The sequence below is a fragment of the Pipistrellus kuhlii genome, unplaced genomic scaffold, assembly GCF_014108245.1.
Source record: "Pipistrellus kuhlii isolate mPipKuh1 unplaced genomic scaffold, mPipKuh1.p scaffold_m20_p_14, whole genome shotgun sequence".
Taxonomy (NCBI): domain Eukaryota; kingdom Metazoa; phylum Chordata; class Mammalia; order Chiroptera; family Vespertilionidae; genus Pipistrellus; species Pipistrellus kuhlii.
In genome coordinates, this window is record NW_023425449.1 from 30,267,761 (window position 1) to 30,287,146 (window position 19,386).

At 38.6% G+C, this 19,386-nt stretch overlaps 1 protein-coding gene across 7 annotated transcripts in view; it reads right to left on the reverse strand.

Moving 5' to 3' along the window:
- PDE7A (phosphodiesterase 7A) overlaps positions 1–19,386 on the reverse strand; it is an 82,107-nt gene that overhangs the window by 15,621 nt on the left and 47,100 nt on the right. For 5 of the 7 annotated variants that reach the window (XR_004987774.2, XR_006741580.1, XM_045581444.1 and 2 more), the window contains 3 exons: positions 10,496–10,647; positions 8,754–8,817; positions 1,489–1,584 (listed from right to left, as the gene is read on the reverse strand). Coding sequence is in view for 5 of the 7 variants with exons in the window: in XM_045581444.1 (XP_045437400.1) it covers positions 1,489–1,584; positions 8,754–8,817; positions 10,496–10,647 (312 nt within the window). In the remaining 2 variants the exon portion in view is untranslated. The remainder of the gene's footprint in view (positions 1–1,488; positions 1,585–8,753; positions 8,818–10,495; positions 10,648–19,386) is intronic. The other 2 variants (XM_036437070.2, XM_036437071.2) reach the window with 2 other exon arrangements.

A 19,386-nucleotide genomic window follows, 5' to 3' on the forward strand; every position in this document is an offset into this window, starting at 1 on the left:
GTATTTTTAAAAAGTTTCTCCAAAATGCTAGCTAATAAATTTATCTTAGTTTGGAACTTAAGAGGAAAGAAAACACTGTCTTCTTCCTTTAAAAAAAGAATCCTCATGCTATGCTACCAATTTGTTCCTAACATGTTTCTTTATTCGGTGAAAAGCTTCAACTTTCCCCTTAGCAGAGCGGTCTTAGGTAAACACCGCCCTGTACATTTAAACATATTCCAAACAATCCTTCAGGTTTACTGTCAAAATAAGAGACCTGAGTGCAACGTATCCCATCTTTTAAAGTTTTATCCTTCAAACTCTTAGAAACGTGGCATCTTTGTCAGGAAACCGTGGCCGAGGTAGCCCTGAATGCAAAGCAGTTCCAGTTCTTCCCAGGCCCCGGCCCTGGGCTCCTGGGCCCGAGGCTCTGCAGCTCACCTGCCCTGACCCGGCCGTCGGTGCAGAGCCCAGGGCCCCAGGGGTCTGGGTTGCCAGCTCTCTCTTGGAAACTGGACACCACTCTCTGAGCAAACTCAGCTTATCCAATCCTATATAACAAAACCCTAAGATGCAAACTGACTGACTGGCGGAACGACCAGTCACTCTGATGTGCACTGACCACCAGGGGGCAGATGCTCGACACAGGAGCTGGGCTCATGGTTGGCAAGTGCAGCAGTGGTGGCCGTGGCAGGAGCCTCTCCCACCTCCATGGGGAGCGGGTCTAAGATGGCAGTCGGACATCCCCAAAAGGGTCTTGGACTGTGAGAGGGTGCAGACCAGGCTGAGGGACTCTCCCCACCCCAGTGCACGAATTTCATGCACCGGGCCTCTAGTTTTAAAATAAAGATTACTTTCTTTTTTGTTCTTAATGTGAATCTATATGGTGCCGAAGTCCTCTGCGTCCTTTTAACGTAACAGGAGACCACGCAGAGCTGCCGGTCAGCCCCGGCCCCTGGGCTGCCAGCTGCAGGAGCGCAGAGAGCAGTAGGACTGGAAACAGCATGCACAGCCCACAGACGCGGGAGCTCAATAATGCCTGTTGTTTTAAGCCACTAAATTTGGAGCGGTTTGTTTTAGAGCAATAGTTACCGTATTTTTCGAACCATAAAACACTCCGGACCATAAGACGCACCAGTTTTTAGAGAAGGGAAATGAAGAAAAAAAGATTCTGAAACAAATAGTGTCCTAAAATATTTTATGTGCATTAAAACCCAACATCACAGTCATAAACACATGTAATCAACCCTGTAAAGTAAACAGCAGCATTTAGAACCATTTAACTGGGCAAGCACACAGAGACCACACAGAGCCGGGCAAGTAAAAAAACTTTTTTTTTAAAAGTATATGTGTAGGCTATATTTGGACCATAAGACGCAGGGACTTTTTCCCCCCACTTCTGGGGGGAAAAAAGTGCGTCTTATGGTCCGAAAAATACGGTACTTAATACTAAATTTTTAAAAGTTCTTGTATACATCTTACTACTGGAAATGAATTAGAATCACTTACCTAAAAATCTACGAAGTTTCACCATATCTAAATGGAAGTATTCAATTAATCCATGAAGACTAAATAAATGACAGGTTAAACTTACTAGACTATTTCCTAAAAAACACAAAAACAAAAAAGACAGAGAAAGGAGATATTAGTAGCTAACATAATTGCATATAGGTTTTGAATATTCAACATAAAGTACTAATTCCTTTTTGTCTAAAATTTACAAATGCTTAGACCAGTTATGAACTTCAAATATCACATCTTTTTCCATTCTAAGAAAAAACTTTTTTGTTGTTTCATTTTGCACAACCAGGTAAACTGGGAATAAACTTTTAATAGATGATTAAAAAATACACCAAAATAATTAGAATCAACAGACACTTTGAAAGTTGTCCCACGGTAAGATTAAGTCAACTCCCCAAAGCACGTACACATGGCTGCATTTAACCACTTCCCATTTGGCCCCTCAACCATCTGCTGTAGCTGAACAGGGATGACTCGGAGCAAGCGGCCTTGGCTGCACCTGGTTATGGGGAGGCTGTTTATTCTAACAAACTAGACAGAAATCTATAGCTAAACATTCACAGACAATACTACAGCTAGCAATCTTATGTTTTTCTAGTGAAATGTTCCTTTCACTTTTCAAAATGCCTATTTTCAAGCTTTCTCTACTTTTCTCAAACTACTGACATAACCACATCCTATTCACCCCTTCATCCTCAACAGCCTCATACTTCACAGAAAAAAATTCAAGCCCTCAAATTTCCCTTTCCTTCAAAAGCCAATAATACCTCCTCCTCTCCATAGCTTCTCAGGAACCTTCCTTGGTCCCTCACATACACCTGCCATGTCCCCCCATCCCCATTCCCAGTTCCACTGAATCAAAACATCCCTCCCACCTCCCCTTCTCATATTGCCCGGTACGATGGACACTCAGACGTGCTGTAGATTCTCTTATCTTTGGCCCCTCCAGTGGTTTCCCTCTCTGCCCCCCACAGCGAGTTTTTTGGGAGTGTTGTCATACGCAACAGGGGTTATCTTTATCCTCAACTCACTCCTTTGTCACTGACAACTGGAGCCAAGTGCAGAAATTAAATTTGGAAAAACTACCATTTTTTATAATACTTAGTTTTTTCTTCCAAGATTCATCTCTCTCTCTCCATTTCTTATACCTTCCATTATACTTCTCAATGTTTTGAAAATTTCCTCTACAGGACTGATATGCATTATTAACAATTAAGTAGGCTATGTGATTTAAAAGTAGTATAAATTCATAATTACTGCCAACATTTTGACAAGAACAACAGACAGGATTCTAGTATTCTCTAAAAAAAATCTATTAATTCTTACAAAAAAATGAATAAAAGGCATAACTAGTCCACCATTGAAAATTTTAGTAATATTTATGAAGGATTATAAAGAACTTCATTATCCAAAACTGCCTAACCAATTATCAACAGAAGCTCATGGCTGAGGAAAAAAAAAGTTAATTGGAAAAATATTTGCATGGGCAACATTATAAATAATGTGGCAGCCCAAAAGAGATTCTTTTTCAAAACTACCTGGCATATCACCTTCAAAAGGGAGGAAAAAACTATTTCAAATCTCTTACTTTTATGAAATTAAACGTTAAAATGCATTCCAATCCTGATAACATTCTACTGGTACAAACGTGAGCCTATGTGGTTTGGAAGTATTTGAGAAAAAGTGAGCTATATTTCTGCTACTGCTGTTGTAACAGCCAATTTTTTGTTTGGTACATTCATAGATACTTTAGAATGTATATTCAAACAAATATCCAATTAAAAAATGGTCAGAAAATCTGAACATTTTTCCATCTGACATATAGATGGTTGACACATGAAAAAATGCTTGGCATCACTAATCATCAACTAAATGCAAATCAAAACGACAATGTCACCTCACACCAGTAAAAATGGGGATTATAAAAAAAGGCAAGAGATAAGTGTTGGTGAGGATATGGAAAAAGGTGAACCCTTGGGCACTGTTTACGGGAATGTAAATTGGTGCAGACATCATGAAAAACTGTACAGAGGTGTCCCCAAAAATTAAAAATAGAACTACCATATGATTTAGCAATCCCACTTCTGGTTGTTTATATGAAGAAATCCAAAACACTAAAAGAAGATACAGGCACCTCAATGTTCACTGTGGCATTATTTGCAATAGCCAACACATAGGTAACAACCTAAGTATCTATAGCTAGAAGAATGGACAAGGAAAATATGACATATGTGTATATAATTTTATTAAAGTAATATGAAAGAAGGAATGTTATTTAGCCACAAAAAAGAAAATCTTGATTAATGCTGATAGCCATTATGACAGGTGTGAGATGGTAATTCATTGTGGTTTTAATTTGCATTTCTCTGATGATTAGTGACATTGTGCATCTTTCCATGTCTATCGGCCATCTGTATGTCCTCTTTGGAGAAGTGTCTATTCAGGTCCTTTGTCCATTTTTTAAAATTAGATTTTTTTTTTGGTGTTGAGTTTTTTAAGTTCTTAATAAATTTTGGATATTAAGCCCTTTTCCGGTGTATCATTGGTGAATTTGTTCTCCCATTCAGTGGATTGTCATTTTTTGATGTGCAAAAACTTTTTAGTTTGATATAGTCCCTTTCATCTTTCTTTTGTTTCCCTTATCTGAGGAGATAGGAAAAAATATTGCTCAGAGAAATGATTGAGATTTTACTGTCCATGTTTTCTTCTAGGATTTTTTCTTTTTTTGGTTTAGAGTTTAACATTTAATCCACTTATTTTCTTGCATGGTATAAGAAGGTGGTCAGGTTTCATTTTTTTGCACATTATCTGTCCAATTTTTCCAACACTATTTATTGAATAGTCTTTACCCCACTGTATGTTCTTGCTTCCTCTGTCAAATATTAATTTACCATAAAGGTGTGGGTTTATTTCTGGGTCTCTATTCTGTTCCATTGATCTATATGCCAACAACGAATGTTGAAGAGGATGTAGAGAAAAGGGAACCCTTCTGCACTGTTGGTGGGAATGCAGATTCTGCAGCCACTGTGGAAAGTAGTATGGAGGAAAAAAAATTAAAAATGGAACTGCCTTATGACCCAGCAATTCTGCTTTCTGACGATATATCTGAAGAAACCCAAAATATGGATTCAAAAGATATATGTACCCTTATATTCACTGCTGTGTATTTACAATAGCCAAGATTTGGAAGCAGCCCTACTGCCCATCAGTAGATGAGTAGATAAAAAGAGTTGTGGTACATTAATACAATGAAATACTACTTGGTTGTTAAAAAAAAGGGAAACCTTACCTTTTGCGATAGTATGGATGAACCTGAAGAGTATTACGCTAAGTGAAATAAGCCAGTCAAAGATAAGTACCATGTGACTTCATTCATATGTGGAATCTAATGAACAAAATAAACTAACGAACAAAATAGAAACAGACTCACAGATACAGAGGACAGGCAGCTGTCAGAGGGGAGAGGGGTTGGGTGACAAAGGTGAAGGAATTAAGCAAAAACAAAACACCCAAAAAAATGACCTCACAGACAACACTGTATGGTGATTACCAGAGGGCAAGGGGGTGGAGGAGAGTTGAAGAGGATAAAGGGGGGATAAATGTGATGGAAGGAGACTTGACTTGGGGTGTGAACACACAATATACAGATGTATAAAATTGTACACCTGAAGCCTATATAATTTTATTAACCAATGCCCGCCAATAAATTCAATCAAACAATCTATCTATCTATCTATCTATCTATCTATCTATGTAATAAATATGTATAAAAGCCTAATATGCTAACTGTCCCTCTGACCGGTTGACCAGTCACTTTGACACACACTGACCACCAGGGAAAAGACACTCTGACTGGTAGGTTAGCTTGCTGTGGGGTCCGGCTGATCGGGACTGGGCGAGATGGGCCAGACACACCCTGGAGCCCTCCTGTGGTCCCTCCCTGATTGTGCACCAGTGGGCTCCCTCGGCCTGGCTTGTGCCCTCTCACAATCTGGGACCCTTGGGGAATGTCAGAGAGCCGGTTTTGGCCCAATCCCCACAGGCCAGGCAAGAGAGATCCCACCGGTGCATGAATCTGTGCACCGGGCCTCTAGTCAATATAGAAAATCTTGCCATTTGCAACAACATGGATGGATGCTGAGAGCATGCTAAGTGAAGTAAGTCAGAGAAAGACAAATGCAGTTTAATCTCACGTATACATGGAAACTAAAATTAAAACCAAAAGCTGAGCACACAGATAGAAAAGATTGTGCATGTCAGAGGCAGGGCACTGGGTGTGGACAAAATGGGTGAAAGGGTCAAAAGGTAAAAATTTCCAGTTGTAAAATATAAATAAGTCTTGGGATGTATACACAGTGTGGTGACTATATTTAACGATACTCTACCTCATATTTGAAAGTTGCTAAGAGAATAGATCTTAAAAGTTTTTGTCACAAGAAAAAAAAATTGTAACAATGTTGTGACAGATGTTAACTAGACATGATGTGATTATTTTGATATATACATATATCACATCATTACACTGTACACTTATAGCTAATATGCTATATGTCAATTATAACCTCACTATAAAAAATGTATATACATTCTGTAAATTTATGTCTTAATAGGTTCTCCCCAAATCGTTTTCCTAACCTAATAAAACAAATGACCAATTTCTAGGGTCTAGAGTAGGTTTCAGGAAAGCTGCAATCTAATGGTAAAATACCCTCATCTGCAATCTGGACACACTGCAGAGAGCAACACATGTAATGTCTTGCACCAAGACCTTTCCAAGAATCTGACAAGATCCAGTCAGATTAGAGCATGCCACCCACATTGAACTGAAAAGCTGCATGTAGCATTTCCCCCGCCCCCCATTTTCAGTTTATAAGACACTAATGGACAATTTTAATACCAGTGGATAAGAACACAAGTCAACGAAACATTTCAAAACAAGCGATGCTTAGATGATGTGCTGAATAAGAAACAGGCACAGAGGACTTAAATGAAAATGGAAACAAACACGTTGTTGGGAAAAACTGTACTGATAAAAAGGCTACCCTCGTAAAAATATATCAAAGGACAGAACTGCGGTGCAGTGGCCCTGACAGCTTTCAGAATGTGACTAGAAGGGAGTCCTCCAGGACCCAGGCCTGGTGACTGGGTCCTCCCCAGCCAGGGAGCCTTCAGGGGTGACCAGGCATATCTTGTCACCTCACATCACCTCTCACTCATTCCGAGAAAGGAACATCAGATGTATCCTGGCAGCAATAACTACGTTCCTCCTTGCCACGGACCATGTATCTTGGCGAGTCACTGAGTCTGCCTTCTCCCTGACTTCCTCACAATAGCATTTGGAAATTACCAAAGCAAGCATGGGATCAAACGCAAGAAGGGAAAACTATACACTTGGAAACCATGTACATATGTCATCCAGAATTCATGTCAGGACGAGCAGTTTTAAAACATATATATATTTTATTGATTTGTTTTACAGAGAGGAAGGGAGAGGAATAGAGAGTTAGAAACATTGATCGGCTGCCTGAGATAAGTTAGACTCGTGCTGAGTTAGGAAAGGGGCGCTCTCTGGACCTGGAAGCTGACCACCTGGCACCTCACTACCTGTGTTTTCATGGAGGCAGAAGGGAGGCTGCTGTGTAAGGGTGTGAGCCTTCTGTGTGCACAGCCCGCCTGGGGCACAGACAGGAGCACCACACTGAGTCTCCAAAGGGCCAAGGAGAGGCAGCAGAGGAGGGAGGCTTTGCAGATTAGGCAAACTTCACTGTTTACAATTTTGCCAATTTCCCATCGTTAGTCGCTGGACACAGTGATTACCAAGGTATTTTCATTCCGAGGGAAGGGTGTACCCATCCTAAAAGCTAGACCCACACTGCCCTTCAAGATAAAAAAAGCTGTATTGGCTTGTCCTTTACCCATATTTGGTTTCCTCATGAAAAGGGCTTCATTCCAAAAGGAAATAAAAAAGGAGGTGCTGCCCTAGGTTTTTATTTAAAAAGGAGGTCTGGCTCAGTGGATAGAGCATCGGCCCGCGAATGGAAAGGTCCCAGGTTCAACTCCGGTCAAAGGGCACATGCCCAGGCTGTGGGCTCGATCCCCAGTGGAAGACATGCTGGAGGCAGCCGATCCATGATTCTCTCTCATTGTGGATGTTTCTCTCTCTCTCCCTTCCTCTCTGAAATCAATAAAAATATATTTAAAAAAAATAAAAGGAGCGTGCTTTCAGAGCATATTTCCTGAGCAGCCAGTGTGCTCTCCATGTTGATGTATGTATGTATGCATTTGTGTATGTAGTGTATGTATTTAAAAGACATTTAGACATAAGGGACAAAGTCTAATTGAACTGCATATAGCACCTATTTTTTATGCCAAAAATTTTCCCTAAGTAAAACTGATCCCCAAAGAGAATAAGGAAGTGTGACACTCCCCCTTCTCCACCAACAACAAAAAATCAGGGAATGTCGAAACTGGTTTGGCTCAGTGGATACAGCATCAGCCTGCGGACTGAAAGGTCCCCAGGTTCGATTCCGGTCAAGGGCATGTACCTGGGTTGCGGGCACATCCCCAGTAGGGGGTGTGCAAGAAGCAGCTGGTTGATGTTTCTCTCTCATCGACGTTTCTAGCTCTCTATCTCTCTCCCTTCCTCTCTGTGAAAAATCAATAAAATATATTTTTTTAAAAATCAGGGAGTGTTTGAACAGCGCAGAACCACCTAGTTTTTTAAACCACTCACACACGGCAGATTGACACGCCCCTAGGAAGCTGCGGCTCTTCCCCAGCCAGCCAAGGAGGGAGCACAGCACCCTGGTTGGTCTTCCCAGTGCGCAGAGAAAGAAAAACGTGAGAGCCACGGAGCTAGAGGGAAGGATTCTCCCAGAAGGCCGGTGTCTACCCACATCTGCACTATCTGAGCTGGAACACAGTGTCATGAGGCGTCATTGTAAAAGGCCACAACCCAAAAGGAACATCAGGAGAGAACATTCACTGGGAGTTATGTGTAACAGCAGCCTTAATGAGGGATGGCCAAGTGATGGTGACTGATCTTTTGATTACTGCTAAGAGTAATAATCAAAAACTCACTGTATGAGATTGGCTCTAGGCTTATCGACCAGACATAAAGAAGAGACAAAATGATGCCCCCCCTGCCAGCAGAGGCTCCTACGTCAGAGGAAACAACGACCCGCCAGAGGCTGGACCGGCAACGCAGCAGCCAAAGAACACATTGATTGGAGGAAGTCAAATTCTTCACTTACCATTTGTTAGTCTATCAAATAGAAAGATATCAAAATTCCAATTTCCAACTTTTCCCAGCATACACTGAAATGAAAACCAAACATTCCTACTGTAATTTAATTTCAATAACACTATCTTTAGTAGATGGTTCATAGAAAAGTTAATGAAAATGTAAAGTGATTGATTTACTCTAAGAAATGCTATATATCATTATCCTTTTAATCATTACTTTTCCAACTGGTTATAAAAAATGTATAAAGAGATAAACTCTATTTGAAAAACCAAATATTATTGTTTTCCAATGAATAAATGTATAAGTAAGGTTAGTGTTTTTTTTAAACTTATTCTATTCTGGTACAAACTTTCAAGAATTCTAACATAATTTGAAATTACAGAAGTATGGTTCATATGTTGTATGGTCTAGAAACTATATTTTAAAAACTCTAGTAAAACTAAATTATAATAACTGAGTACATACTATATTCTAGGTACTGTTAAAGTACTTTACTACTCTTACTATCCAGTAGGTACTGTTTTCAATCATTTATAGATGGGAAAACAAGCAAAAAGTAACTAACTTGTTTGGCTGAGAATACTAGAGCTCGGGTCTTAAATCAGGTGGCCTGATATGGAACCTGGGCACCTGACATCTATACTATGCCATGCTTAAATTGTGATTCTTTTTTTTTTAGAAAACACTCCCAATTATGGGTATTTATTTATATCTTTTAAATATCCTTATAAAACAATAGCATTTACTACATTAATTTTCAAATTGATGTGTATTTCAGTCAAACAAATATCACAATGACTTTAAAAATCAAGTAGATTCTATTTTTACATGATATATTTGTAACTTGAAAGTTCTGCGAACTTTATTTTTAAGAAAAAATTTGATTTTGTTTCCAAAAGTTCATTGTTGTATACATTTATAAATAGATTAACAACTAAACAGTACTAAGACACCACTAGTATAGATTATGATAGTACCAACAACCAATCATTCACAGATCAACATTCTCATTCTAAAAAGACCTTGTGAACTTTTTAAAGTTTAAAGAAAGCTTTTCCATTGATTTATTTTACCAAACAGAGAAGCAAGTTTTTTTTCACTTTAATGTTATCATAAAGGTACTCTAGCCCTATCTACACAAACTTACAAAATCTGGTGTACACACACACAAAGAATACTTCTAAAAATATAGAAACATAAGATTAAAAATCCTCGTTAAAAAAAAATGCTCATCTAACTTCCACTTTCATTAAGACATTTCTTTTAAAACATGTGAAGAAAATCATGCTCAAAATCACTGGGTTTAATTAAGAAACACCTAAGTCCTCAAAATAATCCACTGACACAAGAGACTATGAAAACCACCTGACTGGAAGTCACGAGACTAACTTTCTGTGCTGATTTGCCTCTATTAGGCCATAGTCCACTTATCTATTGAATACAGGAATAATGTATAATATTCTTCCCAGGGATAATACTGTGATCTTACAGATGAATGTTCTACTCCTCTATTTGTTAATGTTATAATAAATAAAAAGCATTTTCATTTATTTAGTTTAGAAATTTCCCTTGCTCTGTAATACCTAGTCATAAAATGAACGAACAACTGCTCTAAAGGGAAAACCTGAAAAAAGGGCTTAACTGATTTTCACATACAAAAAAAGGCTCTATAAATCAGTATCAGATGGGAAAAGAAGGCTTCATTAAACTTATCAAAAGGGTAATGTTTCTTGAAAAGGCTATACACACCTTGGCTTGTCCGTTATAATCATCATCTAAAATATTTAGAGAGTTTGAAACAGAAGTACCACGAAAAAAACGTGATGATCTAAGATACCGCTGGAAACTTAGTAACCTTCTGATATTCCTTGCAGATACTGAAACTTCAATTTCAGATTGAGCTGAAATGAAAGAAGTAAAAGGTGAGTACAGCAAGTCAACACTGTGCCCGGACTGTCTTATAATACCTCTTTACCAGCTACACACAGATACAGATTTAAAATGTCAGCTGTTATGCCACACTTCTGGGAGAGAAGAGGTACTTCATTTGTATTCCTATTAGAGAACTAAAAACGAAGGGGTAAATGGCCAATTTTGACAGCATTTAGAAAGTTAATAATGAGGAGCGAGGCTCCATTAATAATCAGCTATTTTTTTTTAACTTCCAAGAATTATCATTTCTCACTCTATTGCCTCAATATATAATACTAAACACACATGGAACAGAAACACAAAACCTAGTCTGAAACTATGCTTCATACTAAGAAGCCAGGTCCCAAGTTACTAGCATATTGGAGACTTTAACAATGACACAAATAAAACATCTCAGATCCCGAGGAGGTATCATTTTAAGTCTTTCCGTAAGGTGATTTTAGTCAGAGGCAAGGAGAGGGAATGGGGAGTAAAGCAGCTTACCCCCTGGGAGTTCTGAAGCTCAGGGATAAACGTTCTGTAAGGTGAAAACCCAGAAGGGCCGTGATGCCGGCTGGAGACGGACATGTTCTCCGTCAGTAAGTCTAGCAGCCACTTTACAATAAACCGAACTTTGAGTAAAAGATTAAATAACAGACCTGTGTTTTTTTTGTTTTGTTTTTTACATTTAAAAATTTTTTATTGATTAGCGAGAGAGGGGGGGGGGCGGGGGGATGGATTTGTTGTCCCGCTTATTTATGCATTCATTGGTTGATTCTTGTATGTGCCCGTCCTGACCAGGGATCAGATTCACAGCCTTGGCTTATGGGGACAACAGTAATATCGGACTCAGAGAGAGCTGGATTAAATGAGATGACGTGTACACAAGTCACCTTCAGGAAGTATTAAATACATAGTGGCAATGTAGATGATGATGAAATCGGTGCTGAAGTCACTACTTACAGTTATGCTTCTAGGTATTATCCTAAGCTCCAAATCTGTTCATGTTGCTCTAAATTAAAGTACCCACTGGCTCCCAATTATCCTAAAATGAACTCTATCTCCTTAGCCTGGAAGAAAAGGGTCAGGATCCAGGTCTAGCTGCTCCAGATCTGACTCAAGTGTCACTTTCCCTGGGAAGCTCACCTGAAGTCCCACCTCACATGCACTGTCTGCCCGAGAGAGAGAGAGAGAGAGAGAGAGAGAGAGAGAGAGAGAGAGAGAGAAAGCACCTCCTCCGGGGCCTCCAAGTGCCCTGTGCACACACCTGTCAGGGCACTCCTAAGGTTGGACTGTAACTGCTTACTGACCTGTCTCCTTTGACAAGCTACAACCTCCAATACAGGCACAGACTATAGTTTTCATCTCTGTATTATAAAGCTAAATAATAGAGCCAACTAGGCATATGTGAACTATACTGAGTAAGTGTTGAATAAACGCATACTGTGTTTGAAACATTCCATCCACTCACCTAAGCCAGAAATTAAATAATGCACATTTTTCTGTGGTTCACTTCCCTTATTTTTTTATTCCTGCGAGTCTAAAATCCAAAGAATCTAGAACGACAGTAGAGTTAAATTTTGATCTTTAACAATGTAACTTATATTAAAAGGACCAGAACCAAAATGTAAAACTATTAATATCAAGTAATTATATTTGAACTAAAGTAGCACCTTTGAGGAAATGAGGGCAGACCAAGTTCAGTGAAAGCCATATTCCAAGCGCTTTACAAAGAGCATCTCATTGAACTCTCAACAATCTCAAAATATTATCATCTTTCACTTTACACACAAGAGCACTACATCTAAGAGAGATTAAGTAATCTGCCCAAGGTCACACAGCCAATTCAGGATGACAACTGGATTTTAAAACACAGATTTGTTTATACTGTTTGTTAACAGTTTATTATAAAAATCCTATGTACACCATCATTCAAAATTGTCCTTATTTAAATGAAAGTATGTGCAAAAAAAGAAGCAGAGAGGAAAAAGAGGATGTATGAAATGCATGTCTTTAATGTGACCCCACCTGGAAGGGTCAGCGAGGAAAGAAATGAGTGTGTGGGGAGCAGACTAGATCTAATTCATACAATACCAGCACCGCCATCCCTGAATTACAAGGTACTTTACAGTTTTACAAAATGTTGTAGAAGACACATATTCATTATGGAAAAGTAACCTAAAAGAGTTCAAGGTCATGAGCATCCCTTCAATTTATCTTACGCACAAAAGATAACGATTTTATCATTAGCAATTACGTCACATCATTTGTGCATAAGGGTATACACTAACAGTAGAATCACTGCTTTCAAATGATTGGTCTAAACTAATATATCTTCAAGTAAATTTGAGAATCTCTTTGAGAGGGTAATTGCATAAAATCCAAAACAATGAATGAGCCTCATTTGAGAGGAAAATACCCTCATATCTGAGCTATATTGAAACAATTGCTCTCTCTACTTCCTGATTCTGAATGTACCTGTTTCAAATATTTTTATTATTATCTTCTTCTCTGAATTCTTGAAGTTGTTCATTACAATGAAGTTATTGCTTCCTGTAGTTTTTAAGGAAGCAGTAGAAAATTTGATCACAATCGTCATCAGTTTGATGACAACCTTTTCCTGTGAAGTGCTTTTCAGTCACTGTTAAGTTCTGCTGCTCTCTTACACAGTTTTGCTTAATTATCTATCTGATGTGCCAGTTTCTTTGTTTTAAAGTGTTATTGAATGGGCTGAATTTTCCTGAACTAACCCTTTACAATTTTCCTGTACTAAACGCAAATGAAAGTGAAGACTTAGGAGAGCAGAGATGTCCTCCAAGCTTCACTATCCAAATGGCTGTGTTCTCGGCCAAAGAGACAAACATGCCGCTGATATTTCTCTAAATGGGGCCCAGGGGGCCTGCACCTGCCCCTCCCCTCAGCCCAGATCATAGGCCAAGTGTGGACATAAAGTAGTTAACTTTGTACTTCAGAGTGGGCCCCTTTACATAATTCTTGCTGCTAGGCTGTTTCTAACCTTCCTTCTTCTTACAAACAATTCTGAAATTGTTTTAAAAAAGAAAAACAATTTCCCCTTATGTTAGACATTCTTATAACTAAATCTTGAGCACATTCTGATTGATTCCCTTAAAATAAACCCTCAGCAGTAGAACAAGCACATAGGAGCAAATGTCAGTGACTTCTAAAACACAATGCCAAACTGGAGACAAAGTTTTGTAAAAGAAAATTAGAGAGGATTGTTCTAGATGAGCTTCCAAAATATGATCTAAAGAAAGGAATCAACTATAAATCAAGGATGAAGTGTGATAAACTCATATAAGATGGAAATTTTTAGTTTCTTCAGGTTTGGTCTCTCCTGCCCCAAATTCTTTCCTTTTACATACTCTCACACATATGCACACATTCTTTATGATGATTAAAAATAAAAATTTTATATGGAAACAAGCAAGTAGAGGCCACTACAGAGACAGTACTGAGTTGAGTAATTAGGAATATATAAAAGGGAGCTGGGTACAGAAAATGGTAACCATACCATTAACTAGTGCTTTCATTTAGATAATTACTAAAAACCTCATCCTCTGACCATAATACACAAAATCTGACCCTATTACCGATATTCTCGTGAGCTCATGCTGTAACATGCAATACACTGCCATTATTTATTTCACAGTGTATACACCAATAGGTAAAAGTTGTCTAAAGTCCAGCTTTTGCCAGGCTAGGACTATTTAAGTCCCAGGCTGTTCTAGTTTACATGGTTACCCACATTCCAATCCAGCTTAGAAAGCCAACAGGCTCCGTGAATTAATCAAGTTACTATTAAAGAGCTGTTGGCTCTGCTGGTTCTCGTCTAAAATATCACATTACCTCACTATGTGACCGTGAACAAACTAATCATAAGCAGCTTCCACCAATACTAAATGAGTGGTGTTACTTAATGATCATGGGAATTACTTAGAGTCACCCATAGAAGTAATGGGTGACTTAGCTTCTCTAAGCCATAATTAATTAATTAATCAATAAGAAAGAAATTAAATGACGTGTGGGATAGCAGACACAGTCAGAAGCAATGCTTTTTTCTCTTGCTTTTCCCCTCATGTTAGAGAGTGGACAAGAAGGACAGGTTAAGGAAACAAAAGGGCTGGGGAATCAACACATCTTGGCAGTATTCCTCCCAGAGACTCTTTTCTTCATCATCCAAATGGCATGGCAGGAAATGCCACTGATATTTACTTATTAGACAAAAGAGGGTTTTAACAAGAAAAACCTTTCTTTCTTGAGACTTGACTACTTGCTTTAATAGACCACAAGAGGGAACCACAGAGTCACTGTTATCTGCCACCTTAAAACCATAAAAATAATTTAGATGCGTATAATCATGAATTACCCTTGCAGATTGTTTAAATTGTTTTTTAAAAATACAGTGCTGTAAGGTTTTAGTTCTAGCCTAGGGCAAGGTCATGTTGAATAATAATTGAATAAAAAAAATTTGAAGACCTTCTATATTCTAACCTCCCCTTTCTTTAATTTTCCTCAAAAAGAACAGGAGCCATATCTGAAAGTCTATTGTTAATAGAGAGTAAGTACATTCACCTCTACTTATGAGATAAGTTTTCTTAGAGTTTTTACGTTTAGCACGTATGAGTAAATGGAGATGGGGGTGGGAGAAGCTAGGTGCTTAGAGCAATGGCTTGCACTAGAGTAGCATATGCTGAAATGGACAAGCAGCACAGCAGAGTGGAGACAGATATGGGCTTTGGAGTTATACACCTGAGTCTGAATCCCAGCTCTGCCATTTTGACTTGTTTTTTGATACTGGGAAAGTTATTTAAAGTTTCTGATCCTCAGTGTCCTCACTATAAGCCTCACAGAACTGTTATAAAAATTATATGAGATAATACATGTAATATGTCTTTGGGATAAAAAAATAAACACTTAACTTTAATTCTATAGTTATTATAGATATCAAATGTTTTTATTGAGGTATAATTAACATATTAATTTCAGGTTCAAATACATAACTTCATATTATTTAACAAAATCAGATTTATTCTTCATGACAGCATAACTTCAACCCAAAGACCACTGGATATTTTACATATTACAGAAATAAATGTACACATTTGAAGATTTCAAATATGCGCAATCTTATTTCTTTAAAACGAATATATAGACAATCAAAGCCTTATTATAAATCAAAGAAATGACTTATTCACAATCTAAAACTAGATCAGTGTTAAACATGAGAATAAACCCTATAACTAATATTCTTTCCTTTAGCAATTCTAGTAACCTTAGTTTGCAGAATTCATGTTCATTTTGACAGGATTTGATAAAACAGTCAATATAAAACCTTTTTTTTTTTTCCTTTTTAAAATGTAAAACCCTTTAAAAAGATTAATCTTATTATGTTATGGATTGGGCATTTCCATTCTTCAGTTATGGGTTATGCATTATATTGGGTCCCTCTTATGCTTAAACTCGGGTATTGAACATAGCCCCTTATTAGTGAGCTGAGAAAGAAAGGAGGAAAAGAAAGCACACAAGGCCTTAATGGGTAACATACAAAATAAAGCCTAAAGTTAAATCTCCAATTTCCCCAATTCTCCAAAACAGGATTAAACTACCATTAAATTGTATTACAATCAAGGACCAGTCCATATCCTTTTCTAATTTGTGCTATGAAATTAAAGAAGATACCCAGGACATTAAAAAAAAAAAAAAAAATCAGTGGTTTTCGATCCAGGCATCTCATAGTCACAGGCAAACGAGGTTTGTCTTTAAAAATACACACATGGGGCACAAGACAGCAGTGCTCGTCTCGTCTACAAGCACTGTTTGGTGAGGAAAGTGTTATAGGAAGGAGGCAGGAACACTTGTGGTGAAAAGGCAGAGGAAGAGGACATAGGATTATTGTTTCCTGTTATATCCCCACAATCTATTTCAGAAAGGTTGTTTTTGAAACAACCAGGTATGATTTCAAGACAAATGAATGATGAGGAACAAACTAAAATTTTAAAATATGACCTTAGTCTACAATGCCACAGCTATAAGTAGATGCTGGCATGCTCACATTTGAAGGGGAGACTAAATAACAAACGACAGACAAGCCATTTAATATGCTTGTAAATAGGGAAGCAAGGACCAGGCAGGAAAGATAAAAAAACACGGTAACAAAGAAAGTCAAGGCAAAGGAAATGGCAAGCAACAACTTTTATGCTCAAAGTGAGAAGCAGTAAAAGTTTCTGAGTAGAATAGGATGCACCCTTGTGTGAGAATTACCATCTATTAAAGACTGAGATAATAATCTAAGACAATAAAATCAGCATGACATAAGCTTTTAAGCCCAAAATATACATAGAAACAGATGTTCTTTCAGATCATATAAACAAACATGAAATGAGTATCCACATCTAACACAGCCCTGTTAGGAAGACAGGAAACAACCCAAAATCAAACACACATGAAAATCAAGAGAAAATTCAGGGAGAATTCTGTATGTTTTCACAAAGGGACATTATAATAAAAGAATATGAACATTCGATTCAACAGAAAGGCAGCAACCAGACTGAATTTGGTTAAGTTAATACAGATTACACTTAGAGAAATACAAATGGGATCCTATAAAATCTGATAGAAGATAAGTTTTGGTCAATTTGATGTAGCAAAAATATTAAATGTCTGAGCCAGAGAACAGAACAAAAAGATGAATAAGAAAAAAAGCCTAAAGTTTAGAGTTTTTAGGTCACAATGTGTATATCCTGAAAAAATTCTCTTGCTGCCCTAGTATGGGGTGGAATAAAGTGCTAAAATGAATAAAAAGCTCAAGATAATGGGCAAAATACATTTACATGGAATGGAACATTACCATGTGCCAAGAGAAATAGAAAATGGAAAATAAATGCACTTGTGTGGAATGAAGAAAAAACAACTGTAAAGAAATATATTCCATGTATTGTTTGACATTGGCAGAGGGACTAGGCCTTCCAGTCTATGACGTCAATGAGCTTGAGTGAATTCCATGAATAGAAGTAACTGTCAAGCTAGTAGCTACCATTACTATTTAATAATCATGCCAGAATCTTTCAAAACACCAACCAGGTTTTGTAAGTGTACACGTGGATTAGAATTATAATAATTCTTTTATATTTAACTAGAGGCCCGATGCATGAAATTCGTGTGCTGGGGGTGTGTTGTGTGTGTGTGTGTGTGTGTGTCCATCCTTCAGCCCAGCCTGTGCCTCTCACAGCCCGGGATGCCTTGGGAGATGTCCATCTGCCATGGGATTGGGCCTAAGTAGGCAGTCAGACATCCCTCACTCCTTACTGCCCACCTGCGTGCCCCTTACGGCTCAGCGCGCTGCTGTGCTCCCCAGCCATGAGCCTGGCTTCCAGCTCAATGGCGCTCCCCCTGTGGGAGTGCACTGGCCACAAGGGGGCAGTTCCTATGCTGAGCATCTGTTCCTGGTGGTCAGCGCACATCACAGTGACCGGTGTTCCATCGTAACGGTTGCTTAGGCTTTTATTATATAGCCTAAAGGCCCGATACATGAAATTCATGCAAGAGTAGGCCTTCTTTCCCACAGCTGCTGGCACTGGCTTCCCTCTGGTACCCAGGACCCAGGCTTCCCTTATAGCCCTGGCTTCATCCAAAAGGATATCTGGTCTAATTAGCATAGTACACTTTTATTATTATAGATGGAACTGCCTGAGAGTCAGTGTACCCTTCTAAAAGGTCCCAATTTGCAAGAGGGTGCAGGCCAGGCTGAGGGACCCCAACAGAGCACTGTCAGGGCCAGGAAGGACGTAGGATGTTGGCCAGCTGGGAAGGGGCTGCAGTAGGGCTCCAGGGCGTGTCCAACCTGTCTCGCTCAGTCCCAATTGGCCGGACCCCAGCAGCAAGTTAACCTACTGGTCAGAGTGTCTGCCCCCTGGTGGTCAGTGCACATCATAACAACTGGTCAACTGATCAACTGTTTGCCCCCTGGTGGTCAGTGCATGTCATAGCGAGAGGTTGAGAGGTCTTAGAATATCATTAGCATATCACGCTCTGATTGGTAGAATGAACGAGCAGATGACTGGACACTTAGCATATTAGGCTTTTATTATATAGGAAGCTATAAGTGTGTGTGTGTGTGTGTACACACACACACACACACACACACACACACACACACACACCGTATTTTTCGGACCATAAGACGCACTTTTTTCCCCCCAGAAGTGGGGGGAAAAAGTCCCTGTGTCTTATGGTCCAAATATAGCCTACACATATACTTTAAAAAAAAAAGTTTTTTTACTTGCCCAGCTCTGTGTGGTCTCTGTGTGCTTGCCCGGCTCTAAAATGGTTCTAAATGCTGCTGTTTACTTTACAGGGTTGATTACATGTGTTTATGACTGTGATGTTGGGTTTTAATGCACATAAAATATTAGGACACTATTTGTTTCAGAATCTTTTTTTCTTCATTTCCCTTCTCTAAAAACTGGTGCGTCTTATGGTCCAGAGCGTCTTATGGTCTGAAAAATATGATATATATCTATATCTATATCTATATATATAGATATATAGATATAGATATAGATATAGATATAGATATATAGATATATATAGCCTAAGCAACCATTAGACTGAACGACTGGCCAGTAGCTACAAGGCACACTGACCTAGACCTTACTGCTGGGCCCTGACAGCCCCGAATCTGGTTCACCAGCACCCCGGACTCAGGAGGG